The sequence below is a fragment of the Misgurnus anguillicaudatus genome, chromosome 12, assembly GCF_027580225.2.
Source record: "Misgurnus anguillicaudatus chromosome 12, ASM2758022v2, whole genome shotgun sequence".
NCBI classification, from domain to species: Eukaryota; Metazoa; Chordata; class Actinopteri; order Cypriniformes; family Cobitidae; genus Misgurnus; species Misgurnus anguillicaudatus.
Window position 1 is genome coordinate 24,409,031 of NC_073348.2, and position 25,706 is coordinate 24,434,736.

A 25,706-nucleotide genomic window follows, 5' to 3' on the forward strand; every position below is an offset into this window, starting at 1 on the left:
AAACGCAAGACACTCCCTGAACACTAAACTCTGATTACGCATGAGATTATGTGAGTATCGGGCAAACGCGAGCATCTCTTATCATAAACCCTTAAGACGCGTCTGCAGCAGGCACTTATTTTGATAAGACACGTGATGCACATAGGATCTCTCGATGTGCCAAACACATATTTTTAAATTACGAACCACACACATGACCGGCTACATACATGATGTGACCAACTTCGCATGTGCGCCTTCGAAAAAAGAAATCACCGGCCACCACTGGTTGTTACTTCAGTGCTCTGCCAGTTGAGCAACTGGAACAGGAGGAGGAAGTGTTAAATAAAACTGGAATAAAAACACAACATTTTAGAATAAAAAAATTTTTTTTGCTAGCCTATAATATGCTTTTATGTGACAATCATTTGTTTAAAACCCTTGCTGCTCACTGTGCTTATTGGACACATATCCTTGGCTAACTTACACGATATGCAGTCCGTTATTGTTGTCTGTGTTGTGAATGGTCAAGGATTTTTATGGTTGCGGCTTGTGTCTTCGGAAACTCTTGATATTGCACTTTTGGACTGAACGGGAGCACAGTTTGCACAAGACTCGTAGATTGCCTGATCAACATCACTTTCCTCAATTCAGAAAAATCCAAACAATGAAGTATATGACCCTTTTTGGGAACTAACATACGTATTTCTGCACTTTCTTTTTGTTGCTCTGCATTATGTTCGTTCAAGGTGAATGACTGATGCCAACATACTTCTGACACAGACTGCGCTTGCAATTTCAGACTTCACCCCAGATGCTGTCCGTCATCCATTCCATATACTTTGACTCTGCCCATAACAAACAAACACATTGCTTGATTCTAGACCGTCTGTTTTGTGCTTGGTCTTGGTCACATTAACCGCGACGATTTCCATGAACTCTTTCCCCATCATTGACGAGTTATCTCATCAATTAAGAAAAAAACGCTCCCTGCCAATGACGAGAGTTGCTGGCAATCCGCAATACCGCAATTATTACTTTTACAACACGGAAGTAATGCCTCACGAGAAAGAGAAGAACTCCTTGTATGTTTTAAAGATTGCTCTGCCTCTGATCTCTATCAAAAGTCCTTCCCAAAAATGGAATTATCTCAGCTTTTTGCTCAAAAATTTGTGTTTTTGAAGAAACCTACCCATATTTGAGAGGTTATAAAAAGAGAACTAATGAAGGTAGGATGAAACGTTTTTTTTTTAAAACAGAGCACTGAAAAAAAGGATTCATTGAATTTAATCAATTTTTTTAAGGTAAGTGGTTGCAATCAATTTATTTAAGCTACATTTAAACAAAAAAGATTAGTAACGTAAAATAAAATATAAAACTTGTGTTTAAATGTAGCTTAAATAAATTGATTGCAACCACTTACCTTAAAAAATGTATTAAATCCAATGAATCATTTTTTTTCAGTGAGGGTCTGTTCTTTCATTTGATATATTGTATGTTTATAAATTTAAAGAAGAACATTTCCTGTAAGGCATTAAACTTTTGTAAAAACATTAAAAATGCTGGCGCTGGCTGGCAACTTTTTTAAAAAAACGCTGGTGGTGAAACAGTTAATTAATCGTGGGGCTCACATATCGCTATCATGATGAAAATACGATTAATCGTGCAGCCCTAAGAAAAACTGTATCTTTTCTGTCACTGGGTGGCACAAAAGAAACATAATACAATGTATTACACTGAAAAAAATTATTCATTGAATTTAATAAATTTTTTTAAGGAAAGTTGCAATCAATTTATTTAAGCTACATTAAAACAAAAGTGTTTTGTTTTGTATTTCTATTTTTTTAAATGTAGCTAAATAAATTGATTGCGACCACTTACCTTAAAAAATTTAGTAAATTGAATGAATCATTTTTACAGTGTAGGTAGTGCCAAATTCAAACTTATTTGAAGAGAGATCATATGAGTGTACTATACATTCTCTTGCATGACATGCCGTCAAAAAGAAGTCATGACATTGAGAGAATAGGCATTGTATTATACACATGAGATATTCAATGAATAAATTTCTAAATGAATAAAATCAACCATCTGTGACATTATAAGCAATCCATGGAGTGCCAATAGAGAATGTTGGTCCAGGAACACATCCTGCTTGACCGTAAGACCTTTCATATATTCTTTCCTTCTTCAGACAAAATTACCTCTTTATTTCTTTACCTCCCTTCCTTATCTTTTTCGCATCCCGCATCCACACTTTTTAATTTGTGCGTTAGGTTCACTGTGTGAAATATTAGCAAAAGTTAATATAGCAGGAATAATGTATAAGTTAACCAGGCCCACGTGACCTGCTGTAGCATACATGCATCTCTCAAGTTTTTCAAAGCCCATTTTTATCAAAACAACCAGCTGAATATTATTGAGTGATATTAAGAGACAAATTAACTAAAATTGCATTGCTTTTGCACACTTTGCTTTTCATCGACAATCCAATACAACCAGATATTAAATACACTAAAATAGCCCTGTATTTAAAAGTTTTCTTTTATGCATTGTGTCTGATTCGCAAATTACAGTATAGTGATATTTGCCTAGTTTAGCTAACTATTAGATGAAATAAGCAGGTGGTATTTGAGATATTTTTACATTTTAAGGTACATTTTCTATTGATGGCAGCTGAATTCACCAAATGATGAAGAAAGGCATTATAATGCCATGCACATGGTGCTCACAGGTGCACTTTCTGCATTTTAAAGAAAGTATCAGGCGTGTTTGTGCCATTAAATGATTTGCATAGTTTCTGTAGTGTATCAACAACAACACAAACAGCATATGAAAATCAACAATGCTATCAGGGAACATTTCATTTCCATAATACCCCTCTTGTGTATGAATATTAATCTTTAAGAGATCAATGCTCCATCAGACCTGTTATTCTTGGGTTGTGTGTCTGACATGACTTTGTCAATGTCAATTAGAGACCTCATGGACCGTCCCCTGAGACAACAGCAACGGCCCATTCCTTTGTTTTGAATTGACAAAATGAGACAGAGAGAGATTGGATAAATGCTGACTAGCAAGCATTGAAATACTGTATGGCACCCTGCTGAATGTTCAGAATTTGAATGAAAGGTGATTTAACATGCCGGAAAGGTTTTGGTACTTGCAAGTAGGACGTGTTCTGTGTAACTATAAAGCAATCTGAGTCTCTGGGATGGCGGCCCACCATTAATGGAGCCTTGCGCGCTGATGACGTCAACACCAGGCACTTAAGCGCTCAGAAATGACTGAGGTAAACGTCTACCTTTTCGGTCTGCTCCTCCTTATCCTCTGCCCTCTCCAACACACTCCTCCTTTGTGTGTCCATCTTGTTAGAGGTCAAACTCAATCTGTCCTTGTCAGCTTTAATCAAAGTATCCACAAATTCAATTTCAACCGCTGTGTGAGAGAGGCTATTAAGGAATTCTTTGTCATTCGCAATGTCATTAGGGAGCGAGAAAAGAGGCCAGGAAGGTGTTTCCATTTCTGATGCGTTTACTCATCGTTTAGGGGTGAATAAAGCTCTAGTGGTCTCAGTTTAGTCACCAAATGTGCCAGAATTCATTCCTTGGTCCGTATGATGTGATCTGTAACTGCGCTAACAAGCACACTGTTGATGGCAAAGTAACAACTGAGCTCTTAAAGGTATATTCACTCATATTTTGTTTCCAACCTATATGCTGTTTTTCATTATGTAGGCATACATGCATCTTAAGTTCAAGTTTACATTCAGGATTTAAAAAATGCATACATTTTATTGTATAATTTACTTTTAATTGTCTTTTTGTGTGTGCTTTTTAAGGCTTAAAGGGATAGTTCTCCGCAAAATGAAAATGTTGTCATTATTTACCTACCTTCAAGTTGCTCCAAACCTGTGAAGACTTCTTTGTTCTGATGAACACAACAGAAGTTTTTGTAGCACCATTGACTTCCATGGTATTTTTTTCCATACTACGGAAGTCAGTGGTGCTCAAAAATTGCTTGATTACAAACATTACTTCCTTTGTATTCGGCAGAACATAGAAATGTATACAGGTTTTGAACAAAATGTTCATTTTTGGGTGAAACTATACCTTTAAACAGGCCCACGTCACTACAAACTGTTGTTGTAGTAATAATTCCCCATTTTGTACTCCTCAAAGCTCAAAAACAGCAAACTGGTTATAAATGCCAAGAGGTTGAGTAAATATTTAATTTTTGGATGAACTAATACTCTTATTTCACATTTTACAGATGGTTTATCTGTCCAGAAAGCATTACTCTGGCGCTTGAAAACATCCAATAAGGAGTTTTAAAAACTCAATAGAACTTCCACGAGATTACATTAAGCTTTGGTTATCTTCAGACCCTGTTAAGTAGGATTCCCATAAACCCTTGCTTTTCTTTGATGTTTGATGGCTGTGCATTTTTTTTTTTAGTTTCCATGTGCAGTTCAATATATTGATAATAAGATTATTGTCACTCTAAATCAGTGCTTCTCAAACTGTGTAATTTAAGCATTTGCCCATTTTTAAGTAAAATTTACTACCAAAATTATGCACTATATTTTTAAGTAAATACAGCCTATATTATTTTTAGTCTACTGCTAGTTTTATTTACTAAAATAATTCATGTAGTTTCAACCAAAAATTATTCTTACAAATTTAACATGATAAATTTTAGTTGAATTTACTAAATTATGTGTTCATTTAGAACTTTACTCATTTTATTTAGTTAAATTTACTAAGCCACAAAATCTTTTATTACAGTGTAACCAACAGCACTACATTGTAAAATGTTATGTTTTGTTTCATTCAAATTGTAATTGTGTCCTCAAATTTCTGAAGGGAAAATGTTTGAGATCCACTGCTCTAAATTGTGTCTCTCTAACATTATTGTATGACTTTTGTCGAATGGTGAAATTTATGCATATAGCCTAATCATACCAGCCAAGTCTCAAGAAATTTCGTTATATAGTCTCATATTTTTTTATTATTTTTTCGTGCTATTATCACGAATTTTCGGGGGTTTTCGTGATCGTATAACGAATTCCTGTTTTTGTGTGATTATTACGTATTGGTTACTCAACTGTTTTGTCCTATTTTCTTACCATTGTCACTTCGGTTTAGGGTTAGATTTACATAAAATGACATCTCTACCTAAACCCAACTCTAACCCTAACGCCAGGCGACATATAAAAAAAATAGTATAAACCAATGTATAAAGTGACATTCTAATGCAAGCACCAAAATCTAACCCTAAACCGGAGCGACAATGGTTTAAAAATAGGAAAAAGCAGTTGAGTAACCAATACGTGATAATCACACCAAAACAGGAATTCGTTATACGATCACGAAAAAACGTGAAAATCCGTGAAAATAGCACGAAAAAGAATTTTAAAAAACGTGACTATTTCACGAAACTTTGTGAGACTGGTTAGAATCATACACACATAATCCAATATTTCACCATGCAAAGTAGAAATCAGACTAAATTTTATAATTCTTGACACCTGGTTGGGTTAAAAATTACACAATGCTGCGATGTTGTTACCCAACCATGGGTTGTAATAAAAACCCAGCCCTTTCTCCTAAATATACAGTCAATCTATTTAAACACATTTATATAATGCCCCTACAAACGTTCTATGTTTGGTGGTCATGCATTTACTTTTGCATATCCAAAAAGCCCCAAATAGATAAAGCATTCTTTATTCTGCAATTACTAAGCTTTGCTTCCCCAACTAATTTTAGATGTTTGCCCAAATACCAAATCCATCATTGCATTTGTACTTCATTCCCTATATTTTTGGTATCTCATTGCTTTTTATAGTGATTATGTTATGCTCTGTCACATATAAGATGTTTTTGTCAAAGATCATTGAATACATGCGAGTCTTTCCTCTAGCATTACTTGACAGTTCTAATCAAAGGCATATGGCATTTATATAAAAACTGCATATTCTCTCATATCCTTCAGACAAATTTAGTCCTAATCTGATCTTTTCAGAACTAATGGAACTTTCCATCCGTTCCATCCGCATGCACGCTAAAGTCCAGCGTTCATACCCTGAGGGGAGGAATATATGCTGCACGGAAATAACCCACCATAACAAAATCATCAGTCCCATCAGCTTTAATTATCTTTTCCATCTAGAATACAAAATCTTTGAAAGATTATCGAACCCTTCTTAATCTTTGGTTGTGTAACAGCATAAGCTGGTGTTTGTATGTTTGGCATCCTCATAATCAAGAAAAGAGACTGGGAAACTCATTTGGCTGCAGCTGCGAAAGCAAAACTAATCGGATATTCGTTTCGTACAGATGGTGGTGAGCAGTGATTGCCGGATGATCTCAGATTTGTCTGGCTCGAAACTTCCACTATTGCAGATATGGAAGACATTTTAGACGTTGTAGATCACTAAGATTTTAACTCGGAGCGCTGAATGGGAACCTGACAGATGAGTAGCGAGCTAATTATTCAATTAATAGAGTTAGTTAAAGTATCTCCAACCTCTCGATTCATTTCGAAGGGCATCTTGCGAAGCATTGCAGTTAGCTTAGAGAATGCCTTATGAGTTAATGCCAGAATGAGTTAATGTTAACACAGATAAAATGTGTGCAGTAGGAGCTATTAGTCAGATCTGGGTTCTTTTCCCTGACACATTATTAAACTCTTTTGGATGGTCAATCACGCATAGTCCAACCCGGCCCTGACACGCAGATCGATAGTGTTAACCGCTTAGTAACCTGATGCCTCAATGTCTTTCATTTCTGTCATTTGTATTTCTCCTCTCAACTAATTTCTCCATCCACTTCTGTCTCCAGTATTATCCAGAGGGACCGCAGAGCTGTTAATCTTTAGTCCAATTGTGGACTAACAATCTAATGAATGAACTGTGTTAATTACTTGGACTCGGTGTGATAGCTCAGAGAGCACAAACAAAATACTGTTAGCTTGACTGTACTGGCGGTCGGATAATCAATACTGTTTATAGTAGTCACAGCACTATGAATGGAGAATGAAGAAAATTTCATTATAGGAAATACTGACAGTGAAAGTCAAAAGGACTAAAATGTTTAAGAGCAGAAACGTGCAGCTTAAAGTGCCTCGTGTTAAACAAAAAGCTAAAGTAATTCCTTAAAAAATGTGTAATGTAACAATGCGGAAAAGTGTTTTCTTATATAGTAAGAGAATTAAGGGCCATTCACACTGATTTTAACTCAAATTAGATCTTGTAATGCACAGTAAGTCGCTTTAGATAAAAGCGTCCATCATGTAAATTTCAGAGAAATGTTTCTGCTGATGAATGATATAAGACTGCCATATGGTCCCTGGTGCTCATCGGGTTGCTGAATATTGTTTTAATGTCCTCTTTTACGATGTTCAGAATGCTTGAAAACTGATAGATGCCTTCTGTAGATGCCTACAAAAATATGAATAAAATGTATCTTCAACAGATGACAACAGAGCGACAGCTACTCCCAACTCCTGTCGTCCTTAAAAAGTCTCACGTACCCAAAAGTTTTTGTTTTTCCCTTTGTGTCTTTCTGAAAGCTAAAGCAGCAGGATGTTGTGTACATCCATGTTATTTTAAGTGCCCAAGCATAAAATTAACATAATGTTATTGTTTTTTCAATTGGTGTGGATGATAATATAGTTATGTTTATATAGCTCTCAACAGAAGAATATACGGGTGTGAGGTGTTTGGGAAAATAGGTCCACAAGTTTACAATGAATGCTAAAACACCTGTTGGAAAGTATCTTTTGCAGCGATTTTTGTGTGAGCATATCAGTGAACACCCCTGACCACTCTGTGAGTTTCACGTCTTTGTAAACAAAAGTCCTTTAAGACTGAATCGACCTGAAAATGTCAAATGGTATAACCGCCAATTGCGCCAAAGAATGAGAAATATTAAATATTTTATCCTCCTTGATGGCATGTAAGCCTAATCATAAAAAAACTTTTTAAAATATCATTTTATTCGTTATTTCTAAATGTAAATTTTAATGCGTTTTTGTCATATTTGTCCTGACATATGCTGAAAACAGCTCTGTTTTCTAAATAATCTTTGAAAAATTGATGTACAAATGTATGTAAAAAAATCATACACTAAAGTAGATGATTATATTTTATTCCACTTTTTTATGAATATATTTATATTTTCATTAAAAAAATACTAGCTACACCAATTGACACAGACCGGTTACACCACATTGACATTTTTGCAATTATCCCCCAAATATTCATTCAAAATGAAATAAAACCAGAACTTTTAGACTTGGTCCTCAAAAAAGAGAATATTTGCAAGTAATCTGCAAATTCATTTTAAAATTTTAACCCTTTTCCATTTAATTGAACCATACAGACTCAACATACTTAACGTTACGTCATTGACCCTCCTACAGTATCAGGCAAAAACAGGCATCAAATAATTTTTTAACACTTTACAATATTTACACTATACAGGTTGTATTTGTTAACATTTAGTTTATGCATGAACTAACAATGAACAATACTTCAACTTATTAATCTTAGTTCATGTTAATTTCAGCATTTACTAATACATTTATAAAATCGAGTTTTAACTGTTAGCGCACCATTAACATTAACAAGAATCAATGTTCTAAAACTATATTGTTTATTGTCATATAAATAATCCATTTACTTATGTTTGCTACCATTTTTTTTTTAAGTGCCACATTAGGATAACGTTAAATATTTAATTTTTTTTTCTTCTTTTCCTAATAAGTTGAACATGAAAATATTGCAATCATGTTTGTTAAATAGTAACCTCTGCAAAAATATCACTCGCAAATTACTATTTTAAGTCGCAAATGCAACGATTTTAGACGCAGTCTGGAGCCCTGGGTTACCTTCTGTGTAAAGTCAAATCATAAGAATTGTTTTTAAACACACAATGTAAGAACTGTATTGCTGAAACACATTACAAAGACTGTAAACTATGTAGTGAATTGTGGATTTACATCTTTAAACAGTTTTTCCACATTTCTGTGTTCAGGATTATTTGGGCGGGGCTAAAACTGTAGCTCGATGACACACTGGAGCCACAGAGCATGGCCCCGCCCCTAACACAATTGTGACATCTGCTCGAGTTGTAGCTGTGTTTAAAAGTTCAAAGAGAAAGATGCTTTCCCGCGAGTGGGCGTGGTTTCTGTGGTGACATCATTCAGATTTGGCTTGGTGGCTTCTAACACATTTTTCTGTGGTTTGAGTGGCGAACTGAGAAGACGTTTAATATCAGATTTACACAGATTTTAAACCCTAAACATTTATTAAGGTGATATAACTTCTGTGTACGGTACTTGTCGGAACATTCTCTCATATTTTATTATTGTAAAAAGAAATCAAAGTAATCAAACTTTGTTGCTTTGTTTCTTGTAATTCTTCACTTTCTCATCCGTTTTCTTCATTGATTCACTTTTTTGCCTTCGTGTTTTGCGTTTCCATCTCTTCTTTTCCTTTCGTCCACCTTCCTCCTCGCTTCCTTCCTCTCCCTGTCACTATCTCTTCCTCTCTCTCTCTTTCACTCTTTCTTTCTGACCCCTGGCACTCGGAGTACTCAGACGAGAGGCTACCTAACACTGTGCGGTGTGATCAGGTGTTGTTGAGTAAGCAAGACAGAGCACATCTTCAACGGTCAGCTTAATGCTGTCCTCCTCCAGCGCCACGTCCTCATGTCCCAAGCAACTCCTTTAGTCTGAATCCAGTGAGCAGAGCTGCTTTATTCTTGTTCTTGCACATCTGCAGACCTCCCCTCTCTCTCTCTTTTCAATATTTCTGATTTGTTAGTCATTTTTAGCGTTGGACCTTTACAGAGACATGATACATTTACAGTTGTCATTCCTGTTTTAGAGCTTGACACTATAGGGTCACACCTGTGAGCAAACACGGTTGTCCTTTCCAAACATTGACTGTATGAACGCAGTCCATCACTGATATTAACCAGATTTGTCATTGAATTTAAACCAAACATGAAGCCAAGTGCTTCATAAAAATGTAAAGGTGTAAAACAGCCCATGCCATTAGGAGAATTGTGTGTGTGGTTAACATTTACATCTCCAGCTTGTGTGAAATTGGGCACAGGGCAAATGGAGAGCGTAATCATTGATTAATCAGTATACAGAATGAGCTGCATCGATCGAGAGACCAGTAGACTCAGCGCCGACCCAAGAGGGTACGAGACCATGCCGCCATCTTAGCACCGTTAGCAAACCCGTCCTAAACCAGAGAAAGGTACAGATGGGCTTGGCAATGTCGTGATGGATGCCCACAGATCACTGACCTGACAATGCAGCAGTGATACCATGATACTCCACCGCTGTGCCCTAACGTCGCCAACCAATTTGTCAATTTTGGCCGCTTCGGTTCACCCAGAGCGGTGTGTGTTGAGATTTTGAAGCATGACTCTGAAAGGTCACTGCTTGAGGTGCTCAGAAGTTCTTGGATGAGGATGGAGCCGTGGCAGGAATTTCGCCTACGCTAATAATAATGCCACAAATATATGGAGTCGCCTGAGCCTGTTTTTGTATACGCTTGTTTGTGTGGAAATACATTTCAACCACATTATCCTACGGCGCTAGAGTAATGTGATAATGTGTTTGGTAGATATCAAAGGAATGTAAATATTACAGAATACAGTCCCAGGAGCATGATGGGCTAGCAGAGCCATAAAAAATACAAATATACTTTCTCTCTCTTTCTTGTTTTCTCAGTTTTTCCTCATTCTGTCTCTCGTTCTCTCCTACATTTCTGTTTCTACCCCTATTTTCATGATGATTGCAGTGTGGTGCATTTCACGTTCAATAGTGAGGGCGACGGATAAAAACAGATTAATATCCCTGACTATAATCATTTTCATTTACGTACAAAACACCCACTCTCTTTCGCTCGCTCGCTCACTCACTCACTGCTTTATCTCCTTATCCCCCTCTTCAGTTTTGTTTTTGCGTTGACAGTTCTTTTATCCACTGTGCAATAAATCAGGCTCAGACTGCGGAGTCAATTTCATCGTCAAACTCTATATTTACATAAGCACTTCGGTCCCCATTTCCATCCAAAGACACAACAAATTCAAAAGCAAAGCCAATAACACCCAACATGTTTTCATTTCAATAAATCATGAACCGCTGGGCAGACTTGTGGTCACTGGTGTTTGCGTTGATGCCCTGTAGGTTGGCACAACAATCACAGGGCTTTTGTCTCAATATCAGTGCTGTAATCCGAGCGCATGCTGTCTTTTTATGTTTGACCAGTGGCAGGGTGACTGGCACTAAAACATGGCCGGTGTCCAACTTCTAATGTCACAACTGAGCAACAATTTTTCTTTCAAAACAATTGAAATTAAGTGAGATATTGCAGTAATACGCTGATGTGCTTGCTCGTGCATGAACATAGTGGAGATGATGTGTCTGTGTGTGTGGTGTGTACCAGAATGCATCTGGGACGCTTATAAATCACACCTTAAGGGCTCACCTCTTCTGGCTCTGTTCTGTCTTTTCTTATAAAAGTTAAAATAAATCTAAATGAGCTTAGTATTTCTCTTTATGGTGACCTAAAAAATATTATTTTAAAGAGACAGAGCATTGCATGCTTGCATTCATGCTGTACCCCAGAAAACTTGAGTGTTTGTAGTGTCAATGGAGTTACCATGAAGGATGACATCAGTTTGTAGCATTAGATCAAAACTTTTTTACATTTGTGACTAGTTTAACCAGTCTACTGGTATAAAACACTACCTACCCGGTCTTTTGTCTGTTCTTCCTCTGTGACCGCCACATAGCCGTACTTTTGATATAAGAACGAGAATTTGTTTCTGGCAAAGAGACTTGTTGCTCTTGGGGCACGGCTTGCGTTTGTTCGCTATCGGTCGGTTGGCCTGGTCGTCCTTGACTGCCCGTTTTTGTCTGATGAGAGAACTGGCAAGAGCTGCCATCTTCTCCCCCCCCCTCTCACCTTTGGGAGGGGGGTCGCTGTCTGCTTAGGAGACCCTCTCTTGACGCACTTTTTACCTTTTCTTACCAGCAGCACAAAGATAAAAAAGTCAAGGGTCAAACCTTGACTGGCGACTGAGAATGAGTGTAGGTTCCTCACTTGTCTCTGTGTGTCCCAATCCAAAACGGAAAGATGTTAAGTTCTGGTCCACTCACAACCTGTCCATGGTTTGCCCTTCATTATGTTTGTTTCGCAAAATGCATGTCGACAGTGAAACGAATCCGCAAAGCGTAAATCGACCCCGTCACATTTCCCCAAAAAGACACGGAAAGAGGCTGACGAAGTCATCGTTGCGACATCGCCGACATATTTGCCCCCCCTCTGCTCCACTCACTTCCCCTCCCCTTATGTCTTTTCTCGTGAAGACGACAACATTGACAAAGCTGAAGTTTAGCACGCTGTTTCGGAGAAAAACGTAGAGCTTCCTTGCTGGTCCTGACCAGAAAGTTCGTTCCTCACCGCTAGCAGGATTATTCAGATCAGGAACAGATCCAGGCAGATGGTCAGCCTACAGTCCCTGTGGCTAACTTTACTCGTGTTGAAAAAATAATCATTTAGACTGGTAATCCACCGCTCCGACGTCCAAAGGCACTTCTGCTTCGGCTGCTGGGACGGACAAAGCCTTGAGTCGCACAACGAGAGCTGGCAAAAAGAAGAATGGACTCAGAGAAATTTCCCGTCTGCCTCTTCTGGCACACGCTATCTCTACCCACAGCCCTACATTACCCCCCCTCCACCCCAAAGCCAGCGAGTGTGTGCGCAAATCCAGCGGCTACCACCAGTAAAGGTGACATTCATGAGAGAACAAGTAAGGGAGGGAGAGAGAGAGCGATCGGGAGGAAAAGAGAGAGGGAGTGAAACAAGAATGATGAATGAGAACAAGGGAGGAGAGAAAAGAGTGAGAGAGAGATGAAGGAAAAGAAAGACAGGAGAGAGTTAACGCTATTCTTTTCCTCCCTCCCGACATGACTGTCCTTGATGAGTAGTGTGGAGGAGAGAGAGAGCGAGCAAGAGAGAGAGTGAGAGAGAGAGAGAGTGTGTGAGCTGCCAATGGTGACAGTTTTCAGTCACCGGAAGAACATCGCAGTCATGCGTTCGGAGCAGGTTATCACTGCCAAGTACGCACGCACTCATCCTCCGTCTACACACATCTTTGTGTACACAATCACTTTTACCGGATTAGGGTTGTACCACTTTTATTGGTTTAGCGTTTAGTTCCATGCAGTCTTTGCGCTGGGAGCGTTTCACATTTGCTGAGGGAATAAAAGTAACGCAAACAGACACTTTTGCTCTAACTGAACATTTTAAAATATTGACTTTTCCCATACGAAGGCTGATAAACATCTTAATTACACTGCCTCCTAAGATACTTCGTTTTAGCCGGAATAGAAGACAGCTTTGCATATATTCATCGCCGATAAGGCAATCCCAGAATGCACTGCAATTAGCTCAATAAAACTACAGTACAAAATTGTAAAACTGTTGAATATAAATGTATTGAAATAGTTTATTTTGCATATATAGCGTAGCAACTAGCTAAAATATAGTAAGTTAACACAATTATATAGTTGTAGCCTAGAAGATTTCAAATTGGTGACTTAGGGATGCTGCATTTAAAGGCAGTTCCCTATGTATGCACTAGACATTAAAGGATTAGTCCATTTTCTTAAAAATCCAGATAGTTTGCTCACCACCATGTCATCCAGGGTGTTGATGTCTTTCTTTGTTCAGTCGAGAAGAAATTATGTTTTTTGCGGAAAGAAATCCAGGATTTTTCTCATTTTAATGGACCCCAACACTTAACAGTTTTAATGCAGTTTAGGGTTGCAGTTTCGAAGGACTCTAAACGAACACAAACGAGGCATAAGGGTCTTATCTAGCGACAAATATGCACATTTAAACCACTTTTAAACTTCTCGTCTTCCTCTGGCTGTGTGACGAGCCAGCGCGACCTCGCGTAATACGTCATCACGTCAAGAGGTCATGGATGACGTATGCGAAACTACGCCCCAGTGTGGAGAAAGAGGACCGTTCCGACGTTGTTGTATGTTAAATGATTCTAATTAATGTCTTTGTGTCAGTTTATTGTTTAAAATGGTCCGCAAATGTGCGTTTCATATATGTAACACATGACCTTCCGACGTCATTACGCAATTACGTGAGGTCGCGTTGACTCGTCACACAGCCGGAGGAAGACGAGAAGTTTTGGTTTAAAAGTGCATATTTTTTATTTGTCTTGCCAAAAATGACAAATTGTTGACTTGTTTGAGATTGTTTAGAGTCCCTTAAAACTGCCATTTTAAACTGCATTAAAACTGTTAAGTGTTGGGGTCCATTAAAGTCCATTAAAATGAAAAAAATCCTGGAATGTTTTCCTCAAAAAACATAATTTCTTCTATACTGTACAAAGAAAGACATCAACATTTTGGATTACATGGTGGTGAGTAAATTATCTGGATTTTTTTGGAAAAAAATGGACTAATCCTTTAAGTCAGCTCGCTAAAATGTGGAACAACACCTCACTCCCCTTTTTCTCTTCTTTTTTCTTTTTTCTCATTTACTTCATTGCTTGATTCACCCTTCCTCATTCTTCTTTCTGGCATCGCTGCAGTTTCTCTTTATCTTGGTGTATTTTCCAGTCTCTTGGCACTGCAAATACAGCATGTGAAATGAACGGGACCTGAGGGGCGGTTCGCTTAAAGAGACAGACAGGCACCGAGCGTGTGCGACAGGATGGGAGGCTGTTTCTCTGTAATAGTGACAAAACAGTTAGAGACAGGTAAAGTGTCTCCTTTATGCCGTGCTCTCGGCTATGACAAGCTGTCTTCGCGGCTGTATACTCAAATACAAAATAATGCAATAAATGCAGGAGCATGCAAACATGGTCTTTCATGCACACATGGATGATTTTGCGAAGTAAGATGTTTTTGGATTTCATCTGTGTTGGTTGGTACTAGATAAGTTTTGTAGGACTGTGCATTTTTAGGGAAAGCTTTTAGGGTCAGGATTGTATTTCTTTGATAGGAATGTTGTTCCAAGATCCCCTCAAGATGGTAATCTCAGTCTTACATGGCCAAATCATAGTGGCCTGGGGGGCACAAAGACAGTTATTATACCACAAAAAAAGTTGACACAAATATACAACATACAGAAAAATACAGTATAAAGACCTCTTGGGACTCAACTATTACCTCTCAGCCAAATTGCTTTGCAATGCCATTGATTAAATGGATATGCAATGCTAAGAAGTTTAAAAGCGCCTGGTGTAATTGAATCTGTCTTGGCTGTTTACCGTTGTGGTGATAGCAAGATGCTTATACGACGTGAAAAAAAATTCAACTATACAGTGCATTTTCAATAAATCAACTATTCAGATGGCCTGTCACTCAATTAAATTTTATTTGGCACCTTTACAGAGACCTCCTGTGAAAGCACAAAGAAAGTGTCGTCTTGATTTAGCTTGGGTTTAGAAATGACGTCGCCTCAACAAGCAAGGTCACAATCCGTCAAATGCTGATTGTCAGATGACAGCTAAAGTTACTGGCCGCTAAGAAGGAGGGACAAAACGGCAATAATTTAATAAGTATTGTCTAGAAAGCTAGAAGGGGAAGATAGAAAACTTCAACTGTATTCCTACACTTGGACAAAAATGGCCAACTGATTATTTTATACATTATACAATCATTCATAAAATCTTCTTCTCATTGTTGGGTCATTGTTGTCCATATGACTTGCTATTCAAAATTAAAGATATTATATTTATTTATATTATTATACTAATGTATAAACACTATAGTAAAACTGTGGTAACTTGGTGTCAGCTAGATTCCATATTTATTATATCCATATAATAAAATATCATGTTTTTACAGTAATAAATGTGATTGTAGTACACTGTTTTAGTTGACAACGCTTAGGCTTACTGACAAAATGTTAAATGGTCTCTCATTTGTAAGTGGCTTTGGATGAAAGCATTGGCTAAATGAATAAATGTAAAACTGTAATTGATTTTCTAAAACTAAGTATTCTGATATTTTATTTTGAGCGCAAAATCATCTCACAAAACATCTTTTTAACACTTTTCTATGTCTGTCGGTGGATATAAGAAGGAATATTCTGCAGTTTTCACATTTTTATCCTAGACATATTAGTCCAGAATAGTTTGTTTTGCACATTTACTGTATACGTGGTTTAACCTTCCTCTGCTTTCCCAAGCAATTACTTTCCTTAAAGGTCTCGCTGACCTCCCTGACAAACACGGGACAACCCTCCTCTTCTGTTTCCCCATTTGTAGGCACAGATCAGCCCGACCCGGCTGGCCCAGTTCTGTCTCCCATTTTCTTATCTCTCTTTCTCTCTCTCCTCTATTCATCATTGGCTAAACAGATGACAGGAGGTATTCTTCGGTAATCCCCTCCATTATGTAAGTGTGCGTGGTATTTCCACTTTTGTTTTGGAAATGATTTAGACGACCTTTGGGTCAGCATCTTAATAGAGATTTATTTGCTAATTTTTACCAAGACAGTGATTACAGTGATTCACTGACACCACCAGATTAGTGTTCACTGTAAAAAAAGATTTGTTAGTTAAAAAGTTTAAAACTTAAAAAAGTAAGTGTTAATGCTGCCATAGATTTTTGAGTTAATTCAACCACAAAATTTGTAAAAATGTGTTGTCAACTAATATTTTTAAGGTAAATTAAAGGCGGAGTCCACAATGTTTGAAAAACGCTTTGGAAAAGGAGACGGGCCGACTACCAAAACACACTTATAGCCAATCAAATCAAATCAAATGCCGGGTTGCGTATGTGTGGGGCGGGTCTATCAACCGAAGGTCCAGATTCTATTGGGGTAGGGGCGTGTTTGTTTAGGTGATTTCAAATATCAACATTGGCTTTCAAACATCATGGACTCCGCCTTTAACTCAAAATTTTAAAGGGGACATGTCATGAAAATCTGTCTTTTTCCATGTGTAAGTGCTATAATTGGGTCCCCAGTGCTTCTTTCAACCTAGAAAATGCGTGAAAAACAACTTCGTTTTGCTAAACCATTCTCCACAAGCATGTGAAAAAACAGGTCATTGAAATTTGGCTCCCCTTGTGATGTCAGATGGGGATAATACCGCCCCTTAATCTGCACTATCCAACCACGCCACTGCCATTTAATGCAGAGATGAGCTCATTTGCATTTTAAAGGACACACCCAAAAACATTTTTTACATTGTATGTGTGTCCATGTGTATGTTTGTATATAATTTTTCTGTCTCCGTTGATCACTCTTAGTCTTTACCTCATTTTTTAGCATCTCAGTTTAGAATATGTGAACTTTTTATTACGTTCTATTGAATGGACTTCACCATAGGGAACTTTAAAGAGCAACTATCGTCCGATTCACGATTTTAAATTTCCTTTGGTATGTAAGTGTGTATTCGTACATGTTAACGATATATACATGTTAACAAAAGATACATACCCCAAAGTAACAATGATGCGATTTATCGTCTCCAACGTAACTCTCTTTTCTTGGATTTCAACAAACACACGGATTGTAGGCAACAGTTTACTTCCTGGGCCTGTTGATGTGGACAAGACCGTCATTCAGGGCTTTGAAGCAAATTTTTTCCCAATTGGTTCGTTCTGAATAGAAACAGTATTTTAACGTTTCCGTTTTTGGTTCAACCCTAAAATTGACGTTCCTGTTAGAACAAAAAATAAAGTTCCCGAAACGGTTAATATCGTTTCATGTCAGCTGTGGGACATACAAATAAGTAGGCTTTAAACTTAAATTATTAGTCTACATAATTTTCCTTAAGTCCCTATCTTTGTCATCAAACATTAAAAAAGGCTACATTATGTAAGCGGCATAACTGTAATTCTGACATGCCTACATTTATTTCAGCATTATTCATGAATTAAGACAAGGACAATTTCTGTCATGTCATTTATTGGCAAACAATTCAAAAAATGTTTTTATTAGAAAAAGAATACTGTGGTATTTCGAGGCCATTTTGTTTGTTTGTGTCCTGTCAAGAACTGAAAGATTGTTCGCTTGCTTTTTGAAACGCGTCTCTCCGTGTATGCACTTTTGAGTGCAATTAAACAGGCGTACACACACAGACGGAGGACAAATTTCAAACAGCCTTTCGGGAAGAAGATGCAGCATAAACAGTCACCCAACATAAAGTGAAAATTACGTTTTTTTTTCAGTGATTTATTCGCCAAATGTATTTTAATAGACTATAGTATGAGACACAGTAGCGCAACTCTCTCTCAAGTTTATTCATCAAGGGTTCTGATCTTTGAAGGGCATAGTGAGGATCATGTCTGACTGGAGTTGGACCGGACACATGCAACTGCATGTGCGTCTGTGCGAACAGAAAATTGCTCACTTCAGCGCCTTTTTGTGGTTAAATTGTTTAAAATCACTTAAGTGTTAACATTTCATTTGAGTAGGCTACTTACTGGTGGCAAGCTTCTCATTTTTCCGATGAGTCAACGACGACCGGAAGTAAACTTCACTGAGTCATACTGCACAGAAATCTTGTTAAAGAATGAAAAAATAATGGTATTAATTGGTTACCATTATTTTAAATAAACGGTTCTGTTCCGATTCTGTTGAAGTTTCTGGTTACGTTTCTGTTCCTTACAAAACATCCAGAGTTTCTGGCTTTCGTTTTCATTCCGTGAACCGGTTAAAAGCCTTGCTGACATTATCATAATTCCTCCGCTTTGACTCACAGCCTGTAAGTTAACTCCTATTTGTATTGTGAGCGAATCTTTCAAACATGAGCGTCACATTTCCAGCTGACGTCAGAGGTATTCAGGCCAATCACAACATACAGATTAGCTGGCCAATCAGGGACGCTTTTCAGGTCAATGAGTTTTGTACAAAATACCCAAAATAACATTGTTTTTTTAACAATAAAATAGGTGCCCTTTAAATGAGTTAAGCTCTGGCAAAATACTGTTGCTCCACTCATCCAATGTCACCTAGGCCTCTAATGATGAAGGATTGATGATGAATATCCACATTTCTGTCACTAAAGGTTGATTAATGGGCAAAATTGTATTTCATTCACAATAACACGACACTAGCTTTGTTTTACAGTGTCCATTACAATCATTTACCATGATAAACATATCACCTGCAAAAATACTATAAATGTAGAAAACGGAGTGTTGAAAAGATCCATATTTACTATATCAATGGCGTTACTGTAATAACTGGGATTCAAAGCAGATAAAATGATATTAAACGGCGGACATCAAGGGAGGAGGTAATGTTTGTGAGAATATGACACCTCAGGGTTTAGTATCTGCACATCCTAATCCTTCTCATCTTTTCTCCTATTTAAATGTCCTATGAGGAATTTAAAAGCAGTGCAAATATGAAAGATTAATTTGAATCTAAATCTTCCAGGCCTTTGCTTACTTTAGCATGCATGATGTCTCTGTTATCAGGGTAAATCTGGAGAGAAAAGTCTTTATTTCTTCTGAACAGCCTCAGCAAAAAACTGATGGAGATCGACGAGAGAACCAGTTAAGCCCCGTGGGTGGAAATGTGCGTGTTTGTGTGTGTGTGGAAGAGAGAAACGGCAGACGTCGGTGTCTGTGTTGTACCCCTGCACTTCTGTGATGTTTCATTATCTAAGGTACCCAATGCAGTACATCTGAGGCAGACACTTAGATCAAGAGATATCGCGGCAGCTCTGAGACAGAAACATAATAAAGAACCATGAAGTGAGAATGAAAGACAAAACTGTTGGATTAGCCATTCTGCACACCCTAAAACATACTACCAGCAGGGTTCCCACGGGTCCTTGAAATCCTTGAAAGTTTGTGAATCTGGGGGAAAAAATTCAAGGCCCAAGTTCAAGTTTTTGAAAATGTACATACATAAATACAGTACAGGTCATTGAAAGTGCTTGAATCTATTTTATGCAAGTTTTCTGGGAAAAAATCCATATTACTCCCTGTGTAGTGTAGGATAATATCATACAAATTCTAGACTTTTTAAGCACACATGCTGAACTGTTCACTTTAAATTCTTATATCTTCTGTATGTGAATGTTGATTCATACCAAAATGCTTTTGTGCATAGTTGTGTTTGACAAATGAAAACGTCTCAGGTTACGTATGAGAAGGGAACGAGACGCTGCATCCCTTGCCATACTTCCTGCGTCCCTGTAACGGCGTCTTTGGCAATATTTCAGATAGCGATATACTTCCTGGCTCTCGCGTCACCCTGTCTTTGTTGTTAAGCCTCACCATTGGTTGAATTTAATATACACATCCTGACGCGCTTAACCTTGGAGGCGTCTCCAAAGTGTCACTGCCGTGACACAGCGCAAGTTCCCTCAAAAGGGAACTGTAACAATGTATCTTTAAAGGTAAAACAATGTAACCTTGCTCTTACCTTGCCCCACATTTAGTCCTTGAATTTGACGGTATTGGACCTGGAAAGTCCTTGAAAGGTCCTTGAATTTAAAGTTAACTAAGGTGTGGGAACCCTGTACCAGCCCATGAATAGAAGACTGGGTGAGTTGGGTTTATAGTATGAGCTTCAGGTTTCGTACAATATTATTAGTTTATTCTTAAATAAAGTACCCATTAACTCAAAATTCTGTGTCGTGATGTATTTCCGAGTGAAACGGAATGTCACGCGAGGAAATAGTAGGCGTGGCTTGTGTTTTCCACTGTGCTTTGATTGGATATTGAAAAGTAGGCATTTCATTCGTAAATTGAACGGTTAGCAGATTGACTGTTGGAGGGGCGGAGTTAATGGATGCTCCTGTCCAAGCCATCTTGCTGATGTCATCAGAGAATGATCGCCACAAGAGGGCGGAAGTACATTTTCAGATTTTGATTGACGTTTATGGGGGTACATGAATAAATATTTTTATAATAAACACTGCAATATTACATAGAAAATAAGAATGTTCAGTTTTGATTTCATTGGGACTTTAAATTAACCAAAAAAAAAAATCTATTTTTACATTTTGCATTTTTTTTTGGTTCTAAGTGTTTTGCCATTGATCTCCATATTGAATAATTTATTTAATTTAATTAAAAAAGACAGATTGTGTTCGTCAGTTGGTTTTGATACTTTGACTAGCTTATAACATAAATATATATACACAATAAATCCATTTTGACAAATTTCTATAAAAACGTGTTTTCTATACCAAGAAAGTGACAAGATGAAAACTACTATTTTCTGTTACAAACTTTCACATAGCATCTTTAGGTTATAAAAAAAATAAAAAATTCAAATCCATAACTTGATTTTCAAAGATTTATTATAAAAACGAATTATTTTTTCCACAAAGTTTTTTTTCAAAATGCTATAAATTTATTGAATCAATAGCCTATAAATGTGCATTCATCTTTGCCATTTTACATTCATTTAGTTGAACAGTTGTACACAATGATTAAAATAAACATTAATTGGATTAATCAAAACACTTACTTTGTCATATTAAGAACACTGTCATTGCTGCGGTTAGACTTGACGTCGTCACTTAACATTTTTCACAGCAATCAATCAGCTGTAAAATGTTTTGCTCCTGCTCGATTTTCGTTGACTTTGAGTAAAATTATGGAAAGTTTTTCATAAGATCTTCTGGGGTCAATGTGTTAGCATGACAGAAGCTTGATGCTGTCGGGAGAACAAGCACCCGTCTCCCGAGTGCCTCTCGCGTAAATTATTAGATGTTGATGGCTTACATTTCTTTCCCGTCACAGAAAACCATCACAGGTTTATCAATGCCATTAAAGTATTATTTTGTTTGTTGATCACAAAGTAGATGAGGAAAACTAGGACTCCGTGTACTCAACGCGCCGCCATTGTTTGTTTACATTGCGTGGAATGGTGCGCTGTAATTTGTGGAGCAGATTTATTGCATTCTGTAGAAAAAGAGGAGTGGCGTTTATTGCGTTTTGGGAAAAAAGGGAGAAAAGATGACAGAATAACACAGCAGATATTGTATTTTGCGTAAAATTAAGAATTTACTTTTAAATACTGACCTGATATAATACTGATTCTGGCAGTAACTCATTTTTTTCAAAAATGGCGTTTATCGCGTTTTGGAACCAAACTCTTCATTTATAATACATAACCTGTCAACACCTCGGTGAAGTAATCACAGACCAATTTAAACCGGTGAAAGCTAGTAACAAATTTTCTGCATTGCCCTCTTCCTCCACAATAATTCATCATCAGAATCAAAGTGTCTTTGAAAAATATCTGTACTTTGTCATCAAAGAGCATCAGATGACAAAACAGACGCTTGCTATATTGGCCATTATGACACATCTGTTACTTATGATGCATTTATTGCTCCTCTGTGAAAACGTTCAATCAAACGTCCAATAAATCAGTTTCGTCCCTAGGCAGAAATAGCTGAGCTTAAGGTTTTAAAGTCGTTCTTCTGCCCTAACTCTTCTGTTCACTCAAAGTCTGCTGTGATGAATGAGTGGGTTGGTTTAAATTTAATATAAAGACATCATTAAAATAAAAAAGGGTATAAATTAAACCTCTACTGCACTGTACAGCACATGCTGTGTTTTAGCACAACCCAGTCTCGGGAAAGTTTGTCGTAATCACAAAATTTTCTCGTTCCTTTACTTTGGTGCACTTACCTTAGTTATGTCCGATAAGGCTCATTGGTACAGTTTACATTCAACAGGGTTCCCACGGGTCCTTGAAATCCTTGAAAGTTTGTGAATCGGGGGGAAAAATTCAAGGCCCTGGGAAGTTTTTGAAAACATACATACATCTCACTGACAGTGAAAGTTTTCTGGAAAGAAAATTCATATTATTCCCTGTGTAGTGTAGGGTAATATCATAAAAATTCTAGACTTTTTAAGCACACATGCTAAACTATTCGCTTTAAATGCTTTTATCTTCTGCATGTAAATGTTGATTCATACCAAAGTGCTTTTTTTCATAGTTGTGTTTGACAAATGAAAATGTTTCTGGTAACGTATGTAACTGTTGTTCCCCTGAGAAGGAAACGAGACGCTGCGTCTCCCTTGCCATACTTCCTTCGTCCCTGTAACGCCGTCTTTGGCAATATTTCAGATAGCGATATACTTCCTGGCTCCCGCGTCACCCTAGCCATTTCTCAATACCAAGTACGCCAAACTCGGACTTGTGTCCTTCGTAGTTCGAACTTGCAAGTTCAGACTCGGAAGAACGAACTCCTGACGCGAAAAACATTCTGGGAAACTTCGCTGTCATAAGTCCACACAAGTCTCCACTGATGCAACCTCGATAAAATGGGCGGATCAAGAACACATCCGGGGATTTTATGTGAACTTGGGCTTGATACGAACTTTGAATTGGAACAAGTCCACAAGAACGCAAGTATAGACAAGAACGCATATTGAGAAACGGCTCCTGTCTTTGTCGTTAAGCCTCACCATTGGTTGAATTTGTTATACACATTCAGATGCACTTACCTCTGGAGGCGTCCCCAAAGTGTCACCGCAGTGACGCAGCGCGAGTTCACTCGAAAGGGAACTGTAACAATGTATCTTAAAAGGTAACTCGATGTAACCTTGTTCTCACTTGAAATGTGTCCCCACATTTAGTCTTTGAATTTGAGGGCATTGGATCTGGAAAGTCCTTAAAAGGTCCTTGAATTTGAAGTTAACTAAGGTGTGGGAACCCTGATTTAAGGCACCCTAACCTAAACATTTAGAAGCAACGATGTGCCTTGCTCAAGGGCACCACAGTCGCAACCTGTAGGCCTTGAGACTCGAACGGTTGACCTTCGGATTTCCAACCACTAGGCTACGTCTGCCAATCGAGTAAAGACAACAAAAATGCTGTTGTGGCGTTGTGTCCATCAGATCAACCTTGGAGGTTGTTTTTTAGGACTGCAACAACTAACTGATAAAATCAATGAAAATTGATAATGATGTTTTACTTCGGGTTAGAGATGGAAGGATTTGGCTCATTAATAGTTGGTATTTGGGTTAATTCTTAATAGCCATTGAGCTAGTTTTGTTACATTGATCTGGCAACCCTGACAGGACAATGACGAAAGCAAAACCGCAAACAAATGCTGATTAATAAATGTTTAATTTTGTCCTTTAAAATAAGTGGGTTTGTAAGTGGATCCATAATTGGAGACACCAGGTTCTCCTTGAAATTAAAGTGAATGCACTAGCAGAAATGGGAATAGGCACTTAGCAAAACATATTTGTTAGACACCTAGAAGACATTTACTGTAGTATAAAAAGGCTGACAGATCTTTGTTTAGCGGCATTAACGACATGCACACACAAGCAGGATTGAAGAGTGTGAAAGCAATAGGAAAGGCAGACTGTTGCATGTCTGGTCAGCATTACCAAAGGGAGATTAATCCTCACAATAGCACAACGAGTTAGATCGTTCACGGAAGCGCGGATGTAATTTGTTGCGATTGTGTGGAGCTTTAGCGGTAATGCGGGTTTAGATGAGAAGTTCACATCTGTCTAATCGAGTACAAGCATGACTAAATGCCACTTGTAAACATCGCCATGCCGGTCCACTATTAATAGACTCACGATGTTCTCAAACAGTCTAAAACTATATCTGCCATTCGCTGAATGTCAGCCACCCCCAGTTTATGCTTTATTTTTGGTTTAATTAAAATATTTGAAGGGCATTATGTAAAGGCATTAGCGGTTGGCTGACACGGCTCAAATCTATTTTAAGAGAAATGCTTTAGAAGCAAATGATGTGTGAGAGAAGAGCCTTATAAAGCGAGGTCTGACAGGCAGTTTTAATGAAAAAAGCATAAAATTATTCTTTTCAAAACTTTGACACTGAGAACTGTACATGTGCTGCTCAGTTAATACAAGGGAGTTCATTTAACATCATTTACTCTTCTGACTGTCAGTATTAATTTTTCTTTTGTGGATTATCAAGTCAAACTTTTTTTATATAATCTTAGTGAATGAGGACTAAGGATATCAAGCTTGGAAAGATCAGACTCGCAAAAAACCTGTCTGAAAAACTTTTTTGATGGTCTTGTCTTGGTCTCAACTGAAACAATAAAAAAAACTGAAACTGAAACTCCCCTAGAGTTAAACATTTGATTTTTACCGTTTTGAAATCCATTCAGCCGATCTATGGGGTAACACTTTTAGCATAGCTTAGAACAATCTTTTGAATCTGATTAGACTATTAGCATTGCACTCAAAAATAACCAAAGAGTTTTATAACTTGACTCTTCTCTAGTTACAATGTGTACTAAGACCAAAAGTTAAAAGTTGCGATTTCCTAGGCAGATATGGCTAACTATACTCTCATTCTGGTGTAATAATCAAGGACTTTGCTCTCATAACATGGCTGCAGGAGGCGCAATGATATTACGCAGCACCTCAAAATAGTCCCTTTGGTAACTTTCCAAAGCAGGGGACTATTTTCAAGCACTGCGTAAAATCATTGCGCCTCCTGCAGCCATGTTATGGCAGCAAAGTCCTTGATTATTATGCCAGAACGAGAGTATAGTTTTTAGCTATATCGGCCCAGAAAATCGCAACTTTTAATTTTCTGTCGGTCTTAGTACACAATGTAACTACAGAAAAGTCAAGATTTAAATAGGAAAAATATCCAAACTCTTTGGTTATTTTTGAGCGCGATGCTAATGGTCTGGTCAGATTCAATGGATTGTGCTAAGCTGTGCTAGGGGTGCTGGCGCC

General features: G+C 37.7%; 2 protein-coding genes across 5 annotated transcripts in view; one reads left to right on the forward strand and one right to left on the reverse strand.

Moving 5' to 3' along the window:
- The window catches only part of fgf11b (fibroblast growth factor 11b), a 53,304-nt gene extending 40,321 nt beyond the window's left edge, over positions 1 to 12,983 (reverse strand). The window contains exon 1 of the mRNA XM_055208634.2: positions 11,762 to 12,983. Within this exon, the coding sequence (XP_055064609.1) occupies positions 11,762 to 11,954 (193 nt within the window). The 5' untranslated portion in view covers positions 11,955 to 12,983. The remainder of the gene's footprint in view (positions 1 to 11,761) is intronic.
- The window catches only part of nlgn2b (neuroligin 2b), a 170,974-nt gene that overhangs the window by 17,803 nt on the left and 127,465 nt on the right, over positions 1 to 25,706 (forward strand). For 2 of the 4 annotated variants that reach the window (XM_055208628.2, XM_055208631.2), the window contains exon 1: positions 19,488 to 19,663. The exons of the other annotated variants lie outside the window; for them this stretch is intronic. The gene's annotated coding sequence lies outside the window, so the exon portion shown is untranslated. Of the gene's footprint in view, positions 1 to 19,487; positions 19,664 to 25,706 lie in introns of those variants that run through there. 4 annotated transcript variants of the gene reach the window in all.